Source organism: Antrostomus carolinensis, unplaced genomic scaffold (assembly GCF_000700745.2).
Source record: "Antrostomus carolinensis isolate BGI_N321 unplaced genomic scaffold, ASM70074v2 scaffold18364, whole genome shotgun sequence".
Lineage (NCBI taxonomy): Eukaryota > Metazoa > Chordata > Aves > Caprimulgiformes > Caprimulgidae > Antrostomus > Antrostomus carolinensis.
This window is the reverse complement of record NW_010310310.1, coordinates 1-15,788: the sequence shown is the minus strand read 5'-3', so window position 1 is coordinate 15,788 and position 15,788 is coordinate 1. Positions and strand designations below refer to the sequence as shown.

The 15,788-nt window shown below is 39.3% G+C and overlaps 1 protein-coding gene across 1 annotated transcript; it reads right to left on the bottom strand.

Moving 5' to 3' along the window:
* Positions 1 to 1,758: 1,758 nt before the first annotated feature.
* Positions 1,759 to 15,225, bottom strand: LOC104523716 (midasin-like). The gene is made up of 11 exons (XM_010166390.2): positions 15,028 to 15,225; positions 14,168 to 14,341; positions 12,553 to 12,710; positions 10,677 to 10,766; positions 9,475 to 9,590; positions 7,981 to 8,155; positions 6,681 to 6,754; positions 6,474 to 6,588; positions 5,422 to 5,485; positions 3,552 to 3,694; positions 1,759 to 2,178 (listed from the first exon to the last, which is right to left on the bottom strand). The coding sequence occupies exons 1-11, from the start codon at positions 15,185 to 15,187 to the stop codon at positions 1,990 to 1,992; spliced, it is 1,458 nt and encodes a 485-aa protein (XP_010164692.1). The 5' UTR covers positions 15,188 to 15,225; the 3' UTR covers positions 1,759 to 1,989.
* Positions 15,226 to 15,788: the final 563 nt, after the last annotated feature.

The window sequence follows — 15,788 nt, the reverse complement described above, 5'->3', positions numbered from 1 at the left end:
CCAAGTACAAAACAACACTTTGGCATTTCACGGAAGGGTTGGCAGAAGGCCTGTGCTTTGAAGACTGATGTAGCTGTAAGACTTGGAAGTGGAGGATAAAATTAAAACAAGGGCCCAGAGTGCAAGGCACTGATAGTTTCTTTAGCACTGATGTGTCAATGAATGTCAAACCCAAATACAGCCATAGAGCTGGACAGCAGAGAAAAAACAAGTTAACTGACACCATTCTCTGTCACTTACTCAGTGTTTGCTTCTACCAAATACAGTGCAAGCCCTTTGTTAATTACAGACAGAAAAAACTTGGTTTAAGCATTTGTGCACGAATGATAAAGCACTGGTGATAAAAACTGTCTCAGGCTCTAACGACACATCCCTGCAACAAGATCCCGGCAACAAGCTGTAATTTGAATTGGAAGTGTATCCTTGCAATCTTAAGAAAAGTTTCAATTTCTAAAATATTTTCTCCAAGTTTCCTGCTGCAAATATTCACTAGAAGTCTGAAATGGAAGTACATTCTGGACAATTACCTAATGAACTAAAACCACCTACTTCCACACTTAAATTTCCCAAAGCATGCACATATTTCTCTACATGTGTGGGAGATCTAAAGAACCCTGGAAAGATAGTATATAGTACCTGACAATTAACTTCTGATGGGAGAGAGTCACCCTGTAAAGTTTGCAGTTCTGAAATTTGCTTATCATTAATGAGCTGTGGCAAAGCTACACAAATACCAGAAACAGCCTTGCTGGTCCATTTCACACCTCTGGGTCTTGCCACTGCTGCATCTCAGAACAGCAATACTTGAAGTAAAGTTTTTCTACCTAGAAACCAAAGAGAACGATCACATCTTTGGGAATACACCCACGTTTCCAGCCATTTTCTGATCAGCTCCTGCACCCCACTTAGAATGAGACACCTTAATTTCTTGTATGCACAAAAAGTCTTCAGAGAGTTTAGACCAGGGGCATTTAAACAAAAGTTTCCTTCAGATTTTCATTGAGAGAAGTCAAAAGACTGGACCCCTAATCGAAACTCTCTGCTGGCATTATCCTCATAAAGGGAGGATAGGTGTTGAAGTGACATAAACCACATTTTCATATGAAACTTCATAGGTGTGCACTGCATTTCTATGTGGCAAATGCAGTTAATTTATTCAAGCTTTGATCAACTGAAAGAACAGACATCATAATTACAAACTGTTGCCTCTTTTTATTAGTACAGATAATATAAGATGCATAGCTTTTGCAATGAAAAATCACACCCATGCTCTAAGACATCGGATTAATGAAACAATGAAACGTCCTCAATGTCTGCCTTGGACAGGGGGGCAAACTTCACAGTGTAAACTGATAATATGGGGACAATCAGATGGCATTATTCATAAAACTCCCTGTTGATACTGTCAGACAAAAATCAGCAATAATTACATAGGATGTGTTTAACTGCAGAATAGTTTCAAGTATTCAAGTACTTATTTTTTTGGTTGTTTAAAACCATCTGCTTCCCCTGCTCCCCCACTCCTCAAAGAGGCACCAGCCACATGGGTGAAGCTAAAGAATGCTTTTTTTTTGCAAGACACCTGAAGTTCTTCTAATGCAGAAATGCCTTCCCAGAAGCAAGGCTGATTTTTTCTTATTGCAATAGACAGGGGCAGGAATAATTTTACCTCAGTGAACATTACAAATAACTTACTATTTAAAAAAAAAAAAAAATGTATTACAAGAGAAGTTGAAGAAAGTTTTACATTATTTGTGGGAATAGGCAATGAAAGAAGAAGACAGTCTCACCATTGCATAATTCTCCTCTCACAAATGTGGGAGGACACACCTAAACGAACCATTTTGTTCTTAGGCAGCCTGAGTGCCAGGGGGCAGCTCCTGCACGTGAATCCTTGTTAGCCAGAGGCCTTAGAACGCTCCGATGAAATGCCATTTCGGATATTTCAGAGGTTTAGCAGCAATTGGGTATTGATTTTGTCTACAAAGTCTAGAAAGTGTCTGAGGCAGTCACCAGTTCAAACCACTGTCTGAGTGCATCACTGAGAGTTTCTGGAAGCGCGTTCACATCTCTGAGGATCATGTAGAATGGGAATGGGAATTCTTCCATGTAAGATCTGATTTCAGGCAATTCTCCAGGTCCTTTGAATATAGGTACTTTAATGTCCAAAATGGAATCCTGTAAAAAAGATTTTATGTTAACTGCTAAACCACCTGTATCTTTCACAAGCCTTTGATATCATTTATCCTATTTTTCAAATACTTTTAATTCCTCCTCTGTTAAATCAGGAGTTAATAGAAGAGTTTTAAGATTAAAAGCCGTAAGTGTTCAATGGTAAATCAAATCAAAAGCTGAACACAAAGCAGTTAAGCAGTTAAATACTTTTGCCCTTTGAGATAAAAGTGCTCTAATCAACAAATTATAGGCTAGAAGAGATTAAGCTTAAGCTTCTGCAATACCAAGTCCTAGAAATAAATCCTGTCTTTCCTTAGTATTTTCTGATGCGAGTTTACTGTTATCTCTTTAGTCTTATACATTTGATGCCTGCCCAGCACACTCTCATCTGTAAGCTCTTTAGGGCTCAGAGTTCAACTTGCATTTGTGCAGTGATCTCATACAAGATCCTTTAGCACATTATTTTATAATATTTCAACAAATACTACAAAGACAAAAATCAGATTAAACTCCAGCTGTGCTTCTTGTAAAGTAACTTCTTAGCTGGCTCAGCGTAGCAGCTCAGAAAATTAATACAGCTTATGAAAAACAAGATTTCATTGCCCAGAAATTTTGCTTGACATACAGCTAGGTTTCATCAGAACCTTACAATAGTTTGTCAGCAAGAGAATTGTTAATTTTTCAACAATAAATATAATAGATACATTTTGTATGGAAAAATTAAGATATAGGAAGAAAATGTGAACTACAAAATTAAGTCTTCATCACATAATTCAAAGTAAGGCTTAAGTTTGCTCACCTACTGCACTACGGAGTCTCCCTGAAAAGCTCCCAGATATTTTGGCTTCCTAACCAAAGAAATCTAACACCAAATATGGTGCCCAGCTTTCCCAGTTCAGGCAATAAACTCTCATATAGTCCTTTCCATCTAATGTTTAATCTCATATTGGTTCCAGTTACCATATCAAATGGAGACTGAATGCTGTCAGAAATTACCAATTTGAAACAAAACTGAGATGAACAAAGTGTTTCTCAGACTCTGAATTTGTAAGTCTGCCAGCTGCTTCTCTGGTGGCCAAGATCTACAACCATTACATTTAAAGACAGGAGATCTTACTTAGATTTTCTGTGGCACAGAAGCCAGTTTGTTGGTTTTTGTTTTGTTTTGTTTTAAATACAGAAGAGGATAAGCATCACAGTAGGGAGAAAGCATAGAAGATCTGACAGATGTTATGAAAAACTGAAATTGGGCTAAATATCTTTGACCTCTGCAGAAGATAAGATAGAAAAGAAAAAGAAAGAAAAGAAAAGAAAAAGATTTGTATCAATTTCTTATTCAGTGCACTTGAATACTTCCACCTTGTTCACTTACTTACCCGGGAATTCGGATTGTCCAACACTACGAAAATAACAAAGATATTGGCATTCTGAGCTGCTTGAACTGCTGCTGTCACTCGCTCCTTGCCTTCCAAGAAAAGGCCTCTTCCATCAGACACAATCAAAAGCAGCTGTGCTGTTTCTGAGAACAAGGAACATTTTAAGTTCCAGTAAGTTAAGAGTAATCCACTTAAAGGCAAGCAGACTATTTTGTTATTGGTCCTGTGAGTGTAATGGAAAAACCCTTAGACCATTCCTAGGGAAATTAAGTCTTTATCAAATACAGTTCTGGGACTTAATATTACGCTGCAGTTAGGAGTGGGTCAAAAAATACAGTTTTTCCCACTGTGTGAAACCATTTAGAACAAATGAGGAAAAAAAACCCAGTCCCTCAGTAGCATGATCAAGGATGAAAGGCATGGAAGACACCTAGCGACCCGAGTCATGGCCTTGTCTTCATGCCTGGTAAGTGCCGAGGAGTTCCATGTTGGCTGAATTATAGGAGTCCAGCCACTACCCAGCAGAGCAGCAGCTGCTGCAGTGAAACAGAGAGAGTCAAAACCTGCTCCTCCAAAAGCAGGTACCTATCAGTGCATCTGTATTAGTGTTTCACTTTGGACTAAGACTGTGCTTTTGAAACATGTTTCCCTGTTGTGCTCACTTTAATGGGCTTGGCTTCCATCAGAGAGCAATCTTGAACTGCACAAAATGGATTCTTCTTGGAGGAAACTAAAGCAGAAGGCACAGTCAAAGCAGTCCAACCACTACAGGGCATTCAGCCCCTGGGAGCAGCTGAGCTCCTCTGAAGTAAACGTCCTGAGATACACACAGCACAGGTGCTGGGTTCCTCAGCACCAACCATTTTCTGGAGATGTGTTACTTGACCCAAGTTGCCCCCAGAGTCAGAGACATATCCCTCTAAAGGGACATTCTAGCTAAGTTACCTGTCTGTCATCTTTTAATTACAAGGGAAATCACAGTCATTACAGTCAGGAATGCAAGCCCTTCTCTTGCTTCCCCTGCAGCAGAATGGCTAGGGAAGATGCAGAACACTTCCTCCTTTTCTGCAGACAGGCCCCAAATCTGACAGGGCTTCGTCTTTTTACAAAAAAGGATGATATATCCTACTGCCTTTTCTCCTGCTAGCTCCCTGATTCTAGGGAGCAGCCTGCTGCATCCCAGCCTAGTTCAAAAAGACAGAATATTCCGACAGCCTGGCTACCCTATGGCAAAGCAGCTGTGGATTATAAATCACAGGCTGTCCATTTCTTGGAGTACTTTAACAACAAGAGCTCTTTTAAAAATATGAGTGCCACCATGACAAGCTTTTAACTAGCACAAAGCAGCCTTTTAGGCTAACTATGGGTCAGCCATGAGGTAACAAGCCTTCCAGCTTCTCTAGGAAATTCAAGCAGTTCATGACCTCAACTTAAACCAGAGTGAAAGGCAGGTATACTGGAGGCAAACACTTCTCCTCCTCAGAACAGTGTGCTTCTGGACACCTACGCAAATCAAGCTCTCAAGCAAGAGCAGAAGTGCCCAGGGAGCCATGGTCACCAGGAAGAGCTGCGTGATGCTCTAAAGCAGGAGGAACTTAAACACAATCTGGAAACGCGACCTAAGGGAGGCAAGTAAGGCTGTTTTTTAAAAAAAGGCCTTAATTCAGTGAATTATTGACAAATAGGTGTCTTTTGGGTTTTGAGCTAAACTTCAACCCAACATTCCTTTTGACAAAGCAAAACCCAAAGCCCTAATGCAAGTGATGTCTCAGTGCCAGGAGTCTTTCTGGCAGGATATCGCTTCAGGACTGTACTGAGCATTCTGCTGCCACAGCAACAAGCATAGTAACAACAACAAAAAAAAGCTTACCCGGATTAATATTCTGAGACAACTGCTGTGCTGCAGCAAACATATTTGCTGATGATTCTAGAAACTGCAGAGGAAACAAATAAGATTAAGTTATCTCATAATAAAATAATATACTTAATAATGGTAACATTTTTAAAGAATACATTTCTGTATTTTAAATGCCAAGATAGTTTTTAGTCCGATAACCTACACAGATACAGTTCTTGGCATTTTCCTATATTAACTCCTGCTTCAAATTTAGTAAGTATTTTTGAACTAGAGAATCTTTAGAAAAGCCTTCAATCTGGAATTTTTTTGCGCTGCCAACAAGCTATCAAAACCTCAGTAAATTGTTTTAAGTGATTAATGGCATCATTAAAAATATACATCCTATTTCTAGGTTGAATTTCTTTGGCTTCAACTTGCAACAGAAGTATCTAGTTACATATTCCACATTAAAATTAAGGATATCAACTGTCAGGTCCTCCCAATTCTGGCATTTATAAAATTCCTGTTGAGCTATTTGCGTCTCCCATTTTCTATTTAATATTAATGGCAGATCTTATTCAAGTCTGGAAAGGTAAGAGTGCAAAAAACCTTCCTAAAAGAAGAAAACTTTGCAGCTGTCCAGGAAGTATTACTACAGAAAGTTATTTTATTCAGGAAATCAGTCAAGTCTGACAAACTTACAGCCTGACAAACATACAAAGCTCTTCCACCTACTACTACAGTGGAATCCATGGCATGAAAACCCCCTAACTCCCACAGAGATTGATGGGATTTGGCATTGGGGTACCAAGGTACTAACTTGTAACCAAAATACTGTTTAAGACTCAATACAAACAGAGAAGATGAATGTGTAAAACATGGCATGCATTAGAACTAGAAGTGAGAAAACACTTACTATTACAAAATTGTGACCATTCTATCTCTTTGTTATCTAACCAGCTATCACCCTATCAAATATTAACAACCAGTAAACATTACAAAGTGATCAGGAAACCATGAAGCTGCTGATGTCTTTGTCTAGGAGAGATGTGCAAACCTGTTGCCCTAGAGGCATTCTCGTGTACCTGGGCTATTTTTGTTTTCTTCTGCTGAAATTTGCAAAGACGCAATATCCGTGTCCCTGACTGGTCACTGAACTGTTCATGGAACGGGTGCAGCAGCTGAACAGTCTCTCCAAAACTTTAGAGAAGAAGAAAAAATTAGTGTGAAACTGGTACTTAACATTCTGCTCTGGAGTCTTCAAGAAAAGTCAAGGTTTCAAATAAACTCACCTACACACAGCAATCTGCCCCACTTCTAGAAGAGTCAGTGCATTTCCAATCACTGCCAGGGATTCATATGCAAGCTATTAAAGAAAAAAGTTACATCAAAAATGGGATAGGCCAAGTTTTACTCACAGCTCACTATTAAACATGAAGGATGTTACTGAAATTAGTCTAGTAAAATAAATGAAGAGACTTCCTATCTTTTTTCCTGTTACAGTTATGCAAGATAGTAATTGCAATAAAGATACACTAGTTCTACTTGAAGGCTTCAGCTGGTTGATTTAGAGCTACCACTTCAGGCAGGCTAACGAAATAAACACTGAAATAATGATCTTAAAAGGAAACACACATTTTTAATTAAAAACCCTACAAATGAGCTACGATGAACCAAGATTTATTCCTCCAATGAACTGCAGAGCTAAGCAAATTTCAGCCTTCTATAGATTACAAAAAATAATTTTCCAGTGGATATGTACACCTCTAAGAAATTTAACATCTCCTTTCAGGAAGATGTTAAATGTGGGCTGCATCAAGAGAAGTGTGTCCAGCAGGTCGAGGGAGGTGATTCTGCCCCTCTACTCCGCTCTTGTAAGGCCCCACCTGGAGTATTGCGTCCAGTTCTGGAGCCCCCAACATAAGAAAGACATGGACCAGTTAGAACAAGTCCAGAGAAGGGCCACCAGGATGATCCGAGGGCTGGAGCACCTCTCCTATGAGGACAGGCTGAGAGAGTTGGGGCTGTTCAGCCTGGAGGAGAGAAGGCTCCAGGGAGATCTTATAGCGGCCTTCCAGTACCTGAAGGGGCTACAAGAAAGCTGGGGAAGGACTTTTCATAAGGGCAGTTAATGACAAAACAAGGGGAAATGGGTTTAAGCTGAAAGAGGGGAGGTTTAGATTAGATATTAGGAAGAAGTTCTTCACTGTGAGGGTGGTCAGACACTGGAGCGGGTTGCCCAAGGAAGTTGTGGATGCCCCCTCCCTGGAAGTGTTTAAGGCCAGGCTGGATGAGGCTTTGAGCAACCTGGTCTAGTGGAAGGTGGCCCTGCTGATGGCAGGGGGGTTGGAACTAGATGATCTTTAAGGTCCCTTCCAACCCTAACCATTCTGTGATTCTATGATTCAGTTAACTTTCACTGATCTTTTAGTGACAAGAGCTCAAAGTGCATGGATCAGAAAAACAGCTGCTCTAGAATCACCAGAATCAGCCTTTCCAACAGCCACCAGCTCTGTAGGAAACACGCCAGCAGCTGACATGCCCATCAGTGATAAGGAGTTTCTTCATACTTCCTCTGAGGTTTTATTTTACCTGCTTAGAGTGATTGTCTATCATACTGGAGGAATCATCAATAGCCAAGCAAATCTGGTACTGTCGTTTACTGGGCTTGGTCCTGCGCAACCAGATCTTATCTTTTCGGAACTGACTGGCAATATACGGAATCACTTTGCGCATGTTCAGTCTCTTCCCCGTTCTGTAGTCTCCTCTGAAAGCCAGCTTGCCACCAAAAAAAAAAAAAAAAAAAAAAAGACAGTGAGAGGGATTATCAAAAATAACAATATTTTATAAAATACAATAAAACCAAAATCAGTAGTTCTAATATTCATATTTAGGTATAGGTAAAAAAATCTCACATTTTTAAAGCAAGATGGAATATTCAGTGCTTTTAAAAGTTCTCAAATCTAGGTGCCTAAAATGGAAGGAAGACCTTGAATTTTGACTCCTCCAATTTGAAACAAGTCTAGATCTCTTAAAAAAATCACTTAATGTTAAAGACAACATAGAACATTTTGACATTTAACATATTTGATTCAACAGCACTTCATAGACAACATAGAACATTTTGACATTTAACATAATATTTGATTCAACAGCACTTCACGGGTTTAAGTTGATTTGATCACCTTGCCCTGGTTTTGCTAGGATAGAGTTAATTTTCTTATTAGCAGCTAGAATAGCTGTGTTTGAGTTTCAGTGTGGGATCTGTTATGAGATCACCACTGATAAAAGTACTAATGTTAGTAGTTGCTGCTGGAGCTCAAGGCCATCGTGTTTGGCTGGTTCACAGCTGCATTAGGACTGGGAGGGAGAAGTGTAGTGAACAGTAAAACCCAGAACTGGCATCTGGATGTACCAATGAGATATTCCATATCATATCACATCATGTCAGGATATTAACCAGGGATGACCGGAAGACGGGGGGATTCTCTCGGGGATCACTCGGGCTCACTCTTCCGGGGTTGCGGTTTCGGGACTGTCTCTGCTCCGGGATCATTAGCTGAGACAGGCTGGGCATCAGTCAGCGGCCGGTGAGCAACTGCACTGTGCATCACTCAAGTTGTATATTCTGTTATTACTGTTGTTATCATTATAATTTTATTTTAATTAGTAAAACTGTTTTTATCTCAGCCCATAAGCCTCCTTGCCCATATCCTTCCAATTCTCTCCCCTATTCCATGGGGGGAGGTGAGTCAAAATAGAGAGAGCAACTGCGTTTGGCTGCAAGCCAAGGGAGTGAAACCACCACACACCTGTTACACAGAAGAAAAAACAGGAGGCAATATCCTCAGGACAGGTACCTACTGCTACATCACGTTTGCATTTCATAAAACTTAGTGTTCCCTAGTGTTCCCATAAAAAAGCAAAATCAATGCATTTGCAAACAGAAATAACTGCTATAAACCAAAAACAACATAAAGCTGCAGTTGTACAGATGTTAAAGATGTTTAAAGATGTTTGAGATGTTTAAACTCCTCCAAAACCAGGAGTTTAAAAAAAACTAGAAGCCTCAAAGACCCAACTTACTTCAGTTTGGCTGCCTGAGTGGGTTCCAGTATGAGCCTTAGCTGTTCACAAAGCTGCTGTGATAGAGGAGCTGTCAGTACTAAATACCTCTGCCACAATTGTGCTGCTTCCTTCTCCTAAAACATTAGACATCACAGAAAGAAATAAAAGTGAATTATGAAAACACAAGAAGTTGGGAAGCATTGCCTGAAAAAAGCAAACAAGCCTCAGTGTACCAAGGGGGAGGCAGTAGGTAACTATCAGCTGGAGCTGTGAGGGTGTCTTGTGAGCGCTCTATAAAGATGACTATTTGCATTCAACTTGGGATGTTCCTTGCTGCTACAAACCTGCAACGTGCCATGACCATTCCTCTAGGAGGACACAAAGCAACTTTGTCATTGCTGTTGATGTAGGAAAATCTTGTAACAGCCAGCATCTGATAGCTGGTATTACAGCAAGGCAAGCCGTAAAGGTTCTCTATCAGCCATCAAAAATAGTATTACTTACATTAATTAAAAGTCAGAAAATTTATTAAGCCTCTACACTGGCAATTTAATTCAGGAATTAGAATCATAGAATGGTTTGGGTTGGAAGGGACCTTAAAGATCATCTAGTTCCAACCCCCCTGCCATCAGCAGGGACACCTTCCACTACACCAGGTTGCTCAAAGCCTCATCCAGCCTGGCCTTGAACACTTCCAGGGAGGTGGCATCCAGAACTTCCTTGGGCAACCTCTTCCAATTGCTTCCAAATGGTTTACAATTAATGACTAGGACAGTCAGAGCAAGGATCATATTCTGCTGTTGGTTAGCTCTGACTCCACCACTGCAACTGACGGAGACAGCTTCTGTCCATCGCAATTTTGTGAAAGTGGTGCTCAGCACTTAACTGCAGGTGACAACTCAAAATGGAAGGAGCTTCATAGGACTGAGAAAAATGTTTCTAACTATGCAAGTTTTGAAGTCATTATCAGCAGAGTAACCTGCAAATAGCACAAAGCACGTTCAAAACGTGATCTGAAATATCATCCTGCTTTAAGAATAATGTAATTTATTTTTCAGAGTAAGTTAAGCATAACAATAAAAATAGCATCTAAATAATGTGATTTTGAATATTTAGATTCCAGCCTGCTTGGCTTCCTCAATGCTTCAGCAGTAAAACAAGATTAAATAATGCAATAAAGAATGTTTATGACAGTTTTATACCAAAACAAGGTTACAAACCTCATCTGGAGTTCCAGACTGCTGTGTCTGCCAAGCTTCCAGTTGCCTTTCAAGTTCCTTTCTTAGCTCTTCAGGATCTCTAACAATGTGCTAGAAGTATAGGTATGAGATTAATGAGACAGAAAAATAATTTCACACATCTGGTGATCCCCTAACTATAGCAAACTATGAAAAAATAAAAATGCATTTTTCTTATTTTTTTAGACACAAAGATACCTGAAAAAAAACTTAAATGAAGATTCTAAATCTCAATTTTTTAAATAGGTCCCGTGTACAGGAAGGATAAATACCTCCCTTAAAAATACCTATGGCTGTGGCCCAGTCAACACAGAAACAAAGCTAGGACCATCTATGACACAGACAATGAAAATAATCAAATACAGAACTTCAAGATAATTCACTGAAATGATCTTGACAAACACAAGATTCAATGACAGTATAATGGAGATCAAACTATTGAACACTACCTATCTAGTATCTTCCAAAATATAATATGCCTCACTTAATTATAGGGTTTTTTAAAAGTTTCATTCAAACCGCAAAGAATTGGAAGACAACTCCCTCTTTACCTGCCAGCAAACACTATTTGATAAGCCTTTCTGTTAAAAGACACTCAAGCTTTATTACACTTCTTCAACTTTTATTGTCCTTTCAGTGACAACTTCTGTTCCTGACTTGTAAAAACATAGTTTAGCCAAACAGTAGCACATGGCCTGCATAACCTGCAGGTTTTTGGATTAAAGAAAATAAGCCTATGAATGCAAATTCAACAGTACCAATAACTTCTCATTCCTCAAGAAGCAGCAGCAGCAGCAGTCCCTCTGGTCACCTATGGCAGGTTTAAGGAAGGGAGGAAGAACATACATGGAGGGGGCTTCTTCCCTCTTCCTTTTGCTGAAAGATGAGAACTTTTCCCCCCAGTAACGTTTCTCCCTTCCCCTTTAACTGGTGATGCAAGAGCTCCCCCTCCTGTTTCAGGTTTTGCGTGTCAGTTGAAGAAAAAACCAACCAAAACAAACAGCACGAAACTGTTCTGACAACAGAACGCTCTCTCAGCCCCTTTCCAAAGAGCCGGCACATTTAGCATTAAGATGGAAATATCAAGTACATGTGGCATATCTTCCATGGTGTGTGTAGAAACAGTAAAATACCACCCACAGAGCATCTACTCAGGACAGTATTAAAAGCATGAAAGGTGAGTACTTCTCAAAAACAGACACTGGAAATAGTCTTACTTTATCAACTGGTCATCCACCATCAACTGCTTCTCTGCCATAGCTCCTTATAGTAAAACGTGCTTTTTCACAGCTAACGGTTTGCACTGGGAAACCAAGAGTGTCACACGAAGCTCTGGGATTTTATCAGCTATGACAGTACTTTTTGAATTGTGACATTCATAAAAGGCTCACTAAAGTTCTGTAAGACTTGCAGTCAGCTTTTCTGAGGAAGCAGTGCATTGTGATGAGTTAAGTGAGGTGAATTCTTGGTCCACCTTTTCAGGTCACTGAGGGAGGCCTAGCTCTCTCATCACCCTTTTTTATCTTGAGGCCACATAGCCTTGCCCATCACCTTCCACTCTACCCAAACATTTGAGCAGCAGATTCATCTGAGCAAAACAGTTCTTCACAATTAGAAAAACAGAAACTGTTTTTTAAAGAGTGAGGATGGAGAGGAATTGTCATTTTAAAGGCATAATTCAACTGCATATACAACGTCTGGTTGTGTGTTACTTTTTATTCTGCTACTACACAGCAAGCTACCGAGCTGTCTGAATGACAGTAACTCCAAACTTTTGCATTCACAAAGTTGCATTAACTCAGGTCAAACAGACAGTTTCTAGTGCTGTAATTGTAAGAAAACACATTGGGTATCGTACCTGGGGGGTGTCCATCAAAAATTGATGGGCTGTATGTATGGTTGAGTCCTTGCTTCTCTCTGGCTTCTCTTCCATCACCTTTGGCAGCTTTTCTGTTGTGGAGTCATTGACATCCTCCGAGTCAAAAGTCTGGATCTCTGGCTCCACTTCACCTGGTCCTACAATCACAAAACTAATTACTAACCTTGTGGATGACACATAAGAAAAGAACAGATACTGCGTCTCCAATCTTTTACAAAGTGTCCCAGTGCAAGTCAGACATTATTTTAGGAGAAATGCACAAATTTTAAGACAATCAATTCTAGGAATAGAATGAATACAAGACCTTGCAACTCACTGGAACACATAAATACGCATTTCCTTATGCAAACTGTTTTTCTCTCATCAAATGAACAAAATATTAGCAGACATCTTTTGACACCTGAAAATTCCATTTTTTGAGCTTCATAGCCTCTCTGACAGAGTGACAGGAGATATAAAGCAATTTGAGAACATTCAGAAAATTATCATTAAAAAAATCAATGGCACTCATCTCATCTCTACTTTTGTAATGGAACAGTTTCCTACAAATCAGAAATCACATAAAGGAATGGACTAAAGATTTTCTTTTATTATTGTTTCTACTATACTACACTGTTTAACAACTAACTTTTTAAGAATTATTCTAAGATAAAAAAGTATGACATTGTAGGAGGTGTTTCAAAGATCCTAGATTTTCAGAACATACTGTTAGAGAATCGTGGAAAAACAAACAGACTGATTACATGCCTGCTCGTACCATAAAGCTAATTAGTCTAGCAAGAGATTTAAGTGAAGAGATTAAAGCTGAAGGGAGTGGGAGGCAAGAAGGTGAATTCAGGCTGGTAAAACTCTTACCTCCCCTCTCCAGCCAGCTTTGTTGTTGCTTGATAAAACAACATTCAGAATTCCAACCTACAGTGTCATTTACTTAGATTCATCAAAATTAAACACTTCTGTTGCAGTTAGCAAGAGATACTTATTTATAGCGAGCTTATTCTGTTTGTGTGGGTTGTGTGGCTGGCAAGTCAGACCTGTCTTCTTCTCATCTACCAACTACTCGCATCTGATAGCCATTTTCTGTTAGGCAGCTCAGTTTTGTTTTGTTTCATTCCCACTTAAGGAAGAAACCAGTGAGACAGCGACACTTGGGTGCTCCCTCAGCTGATGTTGTTCAGACCAGCTCCTCAACTTCTTGATGTTTTGTCAGAAGTTATACACAAAAAAAGTTATGTGGTGTGCTGATGCTGGTGACACTGGAATGAATTGTTATATGCCAATTAATTAAGCAAATTGGCATTGTGTCTAAGAGCAGGAAAAGTGTTTGCTTTTTACTTCTTCAAAGAAGTGGATAAGGATTAGGGACCATTAACTTGAAAGAAAGCAGTAAACCCCACTGTCACTCAACCAATTTAGCAAAGGCTAATGCTGGTTACTAGGCAGGAGTAAGAACATTGCTGAAGAAAAGTCAGTTAAGAGCAGATGTTTTAGTCTTATAATGTATGTACACATCCATTACATGCAAACATAAATACCTATACATACATTCAGAGATGCACTTCAGCATACATTTAGAATGTTTTTTAAGTTAATGTACCAGGAGTTTTAGTGGTAGTAGATGTTTTTTTTTCTGGCTTCAGCTCCTCTGTATCTACTGCTTTGAGATCCTCATTGTTCTCCATTTCTGTTTCCATAGCTGCATCTTCAGAATCACCCTCTTCCTTTTCTTCATGAGGCATAATAGGTTTCTCCTGCTCCTTGCTAGCTACGTCTGTATAAAGGCAACAATCCTTATTAAGGGGAAAGAGGAAGTGACATTGGGGGAAAAAAAAAAAAAGTTCCATTCTGAGGCCACTGCATATCAGTTTTCATGAACTTCAGATCATCTGAGCTACTGTCTCAAACCTATCAGTTTTCATGAACTTCAGATCATCTGAGTCTCAAACTTTGGTTTTATCTTTCACAGTGCTGTGCCATGTTGTGTCAATCAGCTATTGCCCTGAAAACTTGATTAATAAAATAGACTAATTACTTTCACAGAAAGCAATTTATTTAATTAAATTTAGATTAGAGGAATATTTTTTAGAGACATCAATTTGTCTGATACAGAATAAAGAACCTGTAGTGCTAACCTAAATATTTTGCATATGTGGTAGCAGTTTGGGCTTCCAAACAATTGAAGAAAGATTTGGAGAGAAAATATTTTAAGTAGGTTTATTAAACTAAAATCCATTTTTATGAGTGAATTCAGTATTTTCAAAAATGTTATCATTAGTTTGAACCTACCTGCCAAAGAGTGGCATTTATTGTAGTGAAATGGTGCTACGTGTTTAATCAAAGAGAAATTAAAAAAAAGAATTAAAAAAAAAAAGTACTGGGAGAAACTACAGTAAGTAGGAGTGCTTCAAGATTGGATTCTGCAATGACAACTCTTTACAACCAGAAATGCCACTGTACCGTATGTCTGTGCATCATAGCATTCGGAGCCTTGTTTGATATGTTCAAACGCATCGGCCTCCTCCACGTGTTGTTTCGGCTGAGCTGCATTCTGCTTTGCTTCACCGCTGGATTCTATGGTTCTCAGTCGCTTGTGGATGTGTTCGTTGTGGTCTCCCATTGAGCGCTCATTGTCTGCGTGACCAGGTTTCCTCTTGAAACTCTAAAAAAGAACAAATTAACACTGAGCTTCAAGTGAGGAGCAACCAAACACTGATCAGAACAGGAGTTATAACAAGGAGAAACTAAGTCCTGTTGTCCTGGCTTTCAGCTCAGACAGAGCTGGGTTTCTTTTTAGTAGCTAGAATAGCACTGGTTTTTGGGTTCAGCCTGGGATTCGTTATGAGAAAAACACTGGTAACATACCAATGTTTTCACTTGTTGCCGGAAGTCAAAGGACTTCATGGTTTCCTAGGGGTTCTTATAATTTAAATTAATCAGATAGATTGGCATTCAGATATGCCAATGGAATATTCCATATCATATAACATTGTGTTCAGTATATTAATAACGGCGTCTGTCTTATGGGGGTTTTCTCTCTCTCGGGCTCTTGCTCTTCCAGGATTGTTATCTGCAAACAAGCTGGGCTTGGTCGGCAAGTGGTGAGCAATTGCACTGTGTATTACTCATTTCCATATTTTATTACTTATTATTAGTATCATTATTATTTAAAGTTTTATTGTATTTAAAATATTAAATTGTTCTTATCTCAACATACAAGC

Coding starts and splice junctions, on each gene's coding strand:
- LOC104523716 (XM_010166390.2), bottom strand. CDS start 15,187: ATGGGAGACCACAACGAACACATCCACAAGCGACTGAGAACCATAGAA. Junction 10,767..12,552: donor TTTTGATGGACACCCCCCAG/GTACGATACCCA, acceptor CTATACTTCTAG/CACATTGTTAGAGATCCTGA. Junction 8,156..9,474: donor ACTCAGGCAGCCAAACTGAA/GTAAGTTGGGTC, acceptor GCTGGCTTTCAG/AGGAGACTACAGAACGGGGA.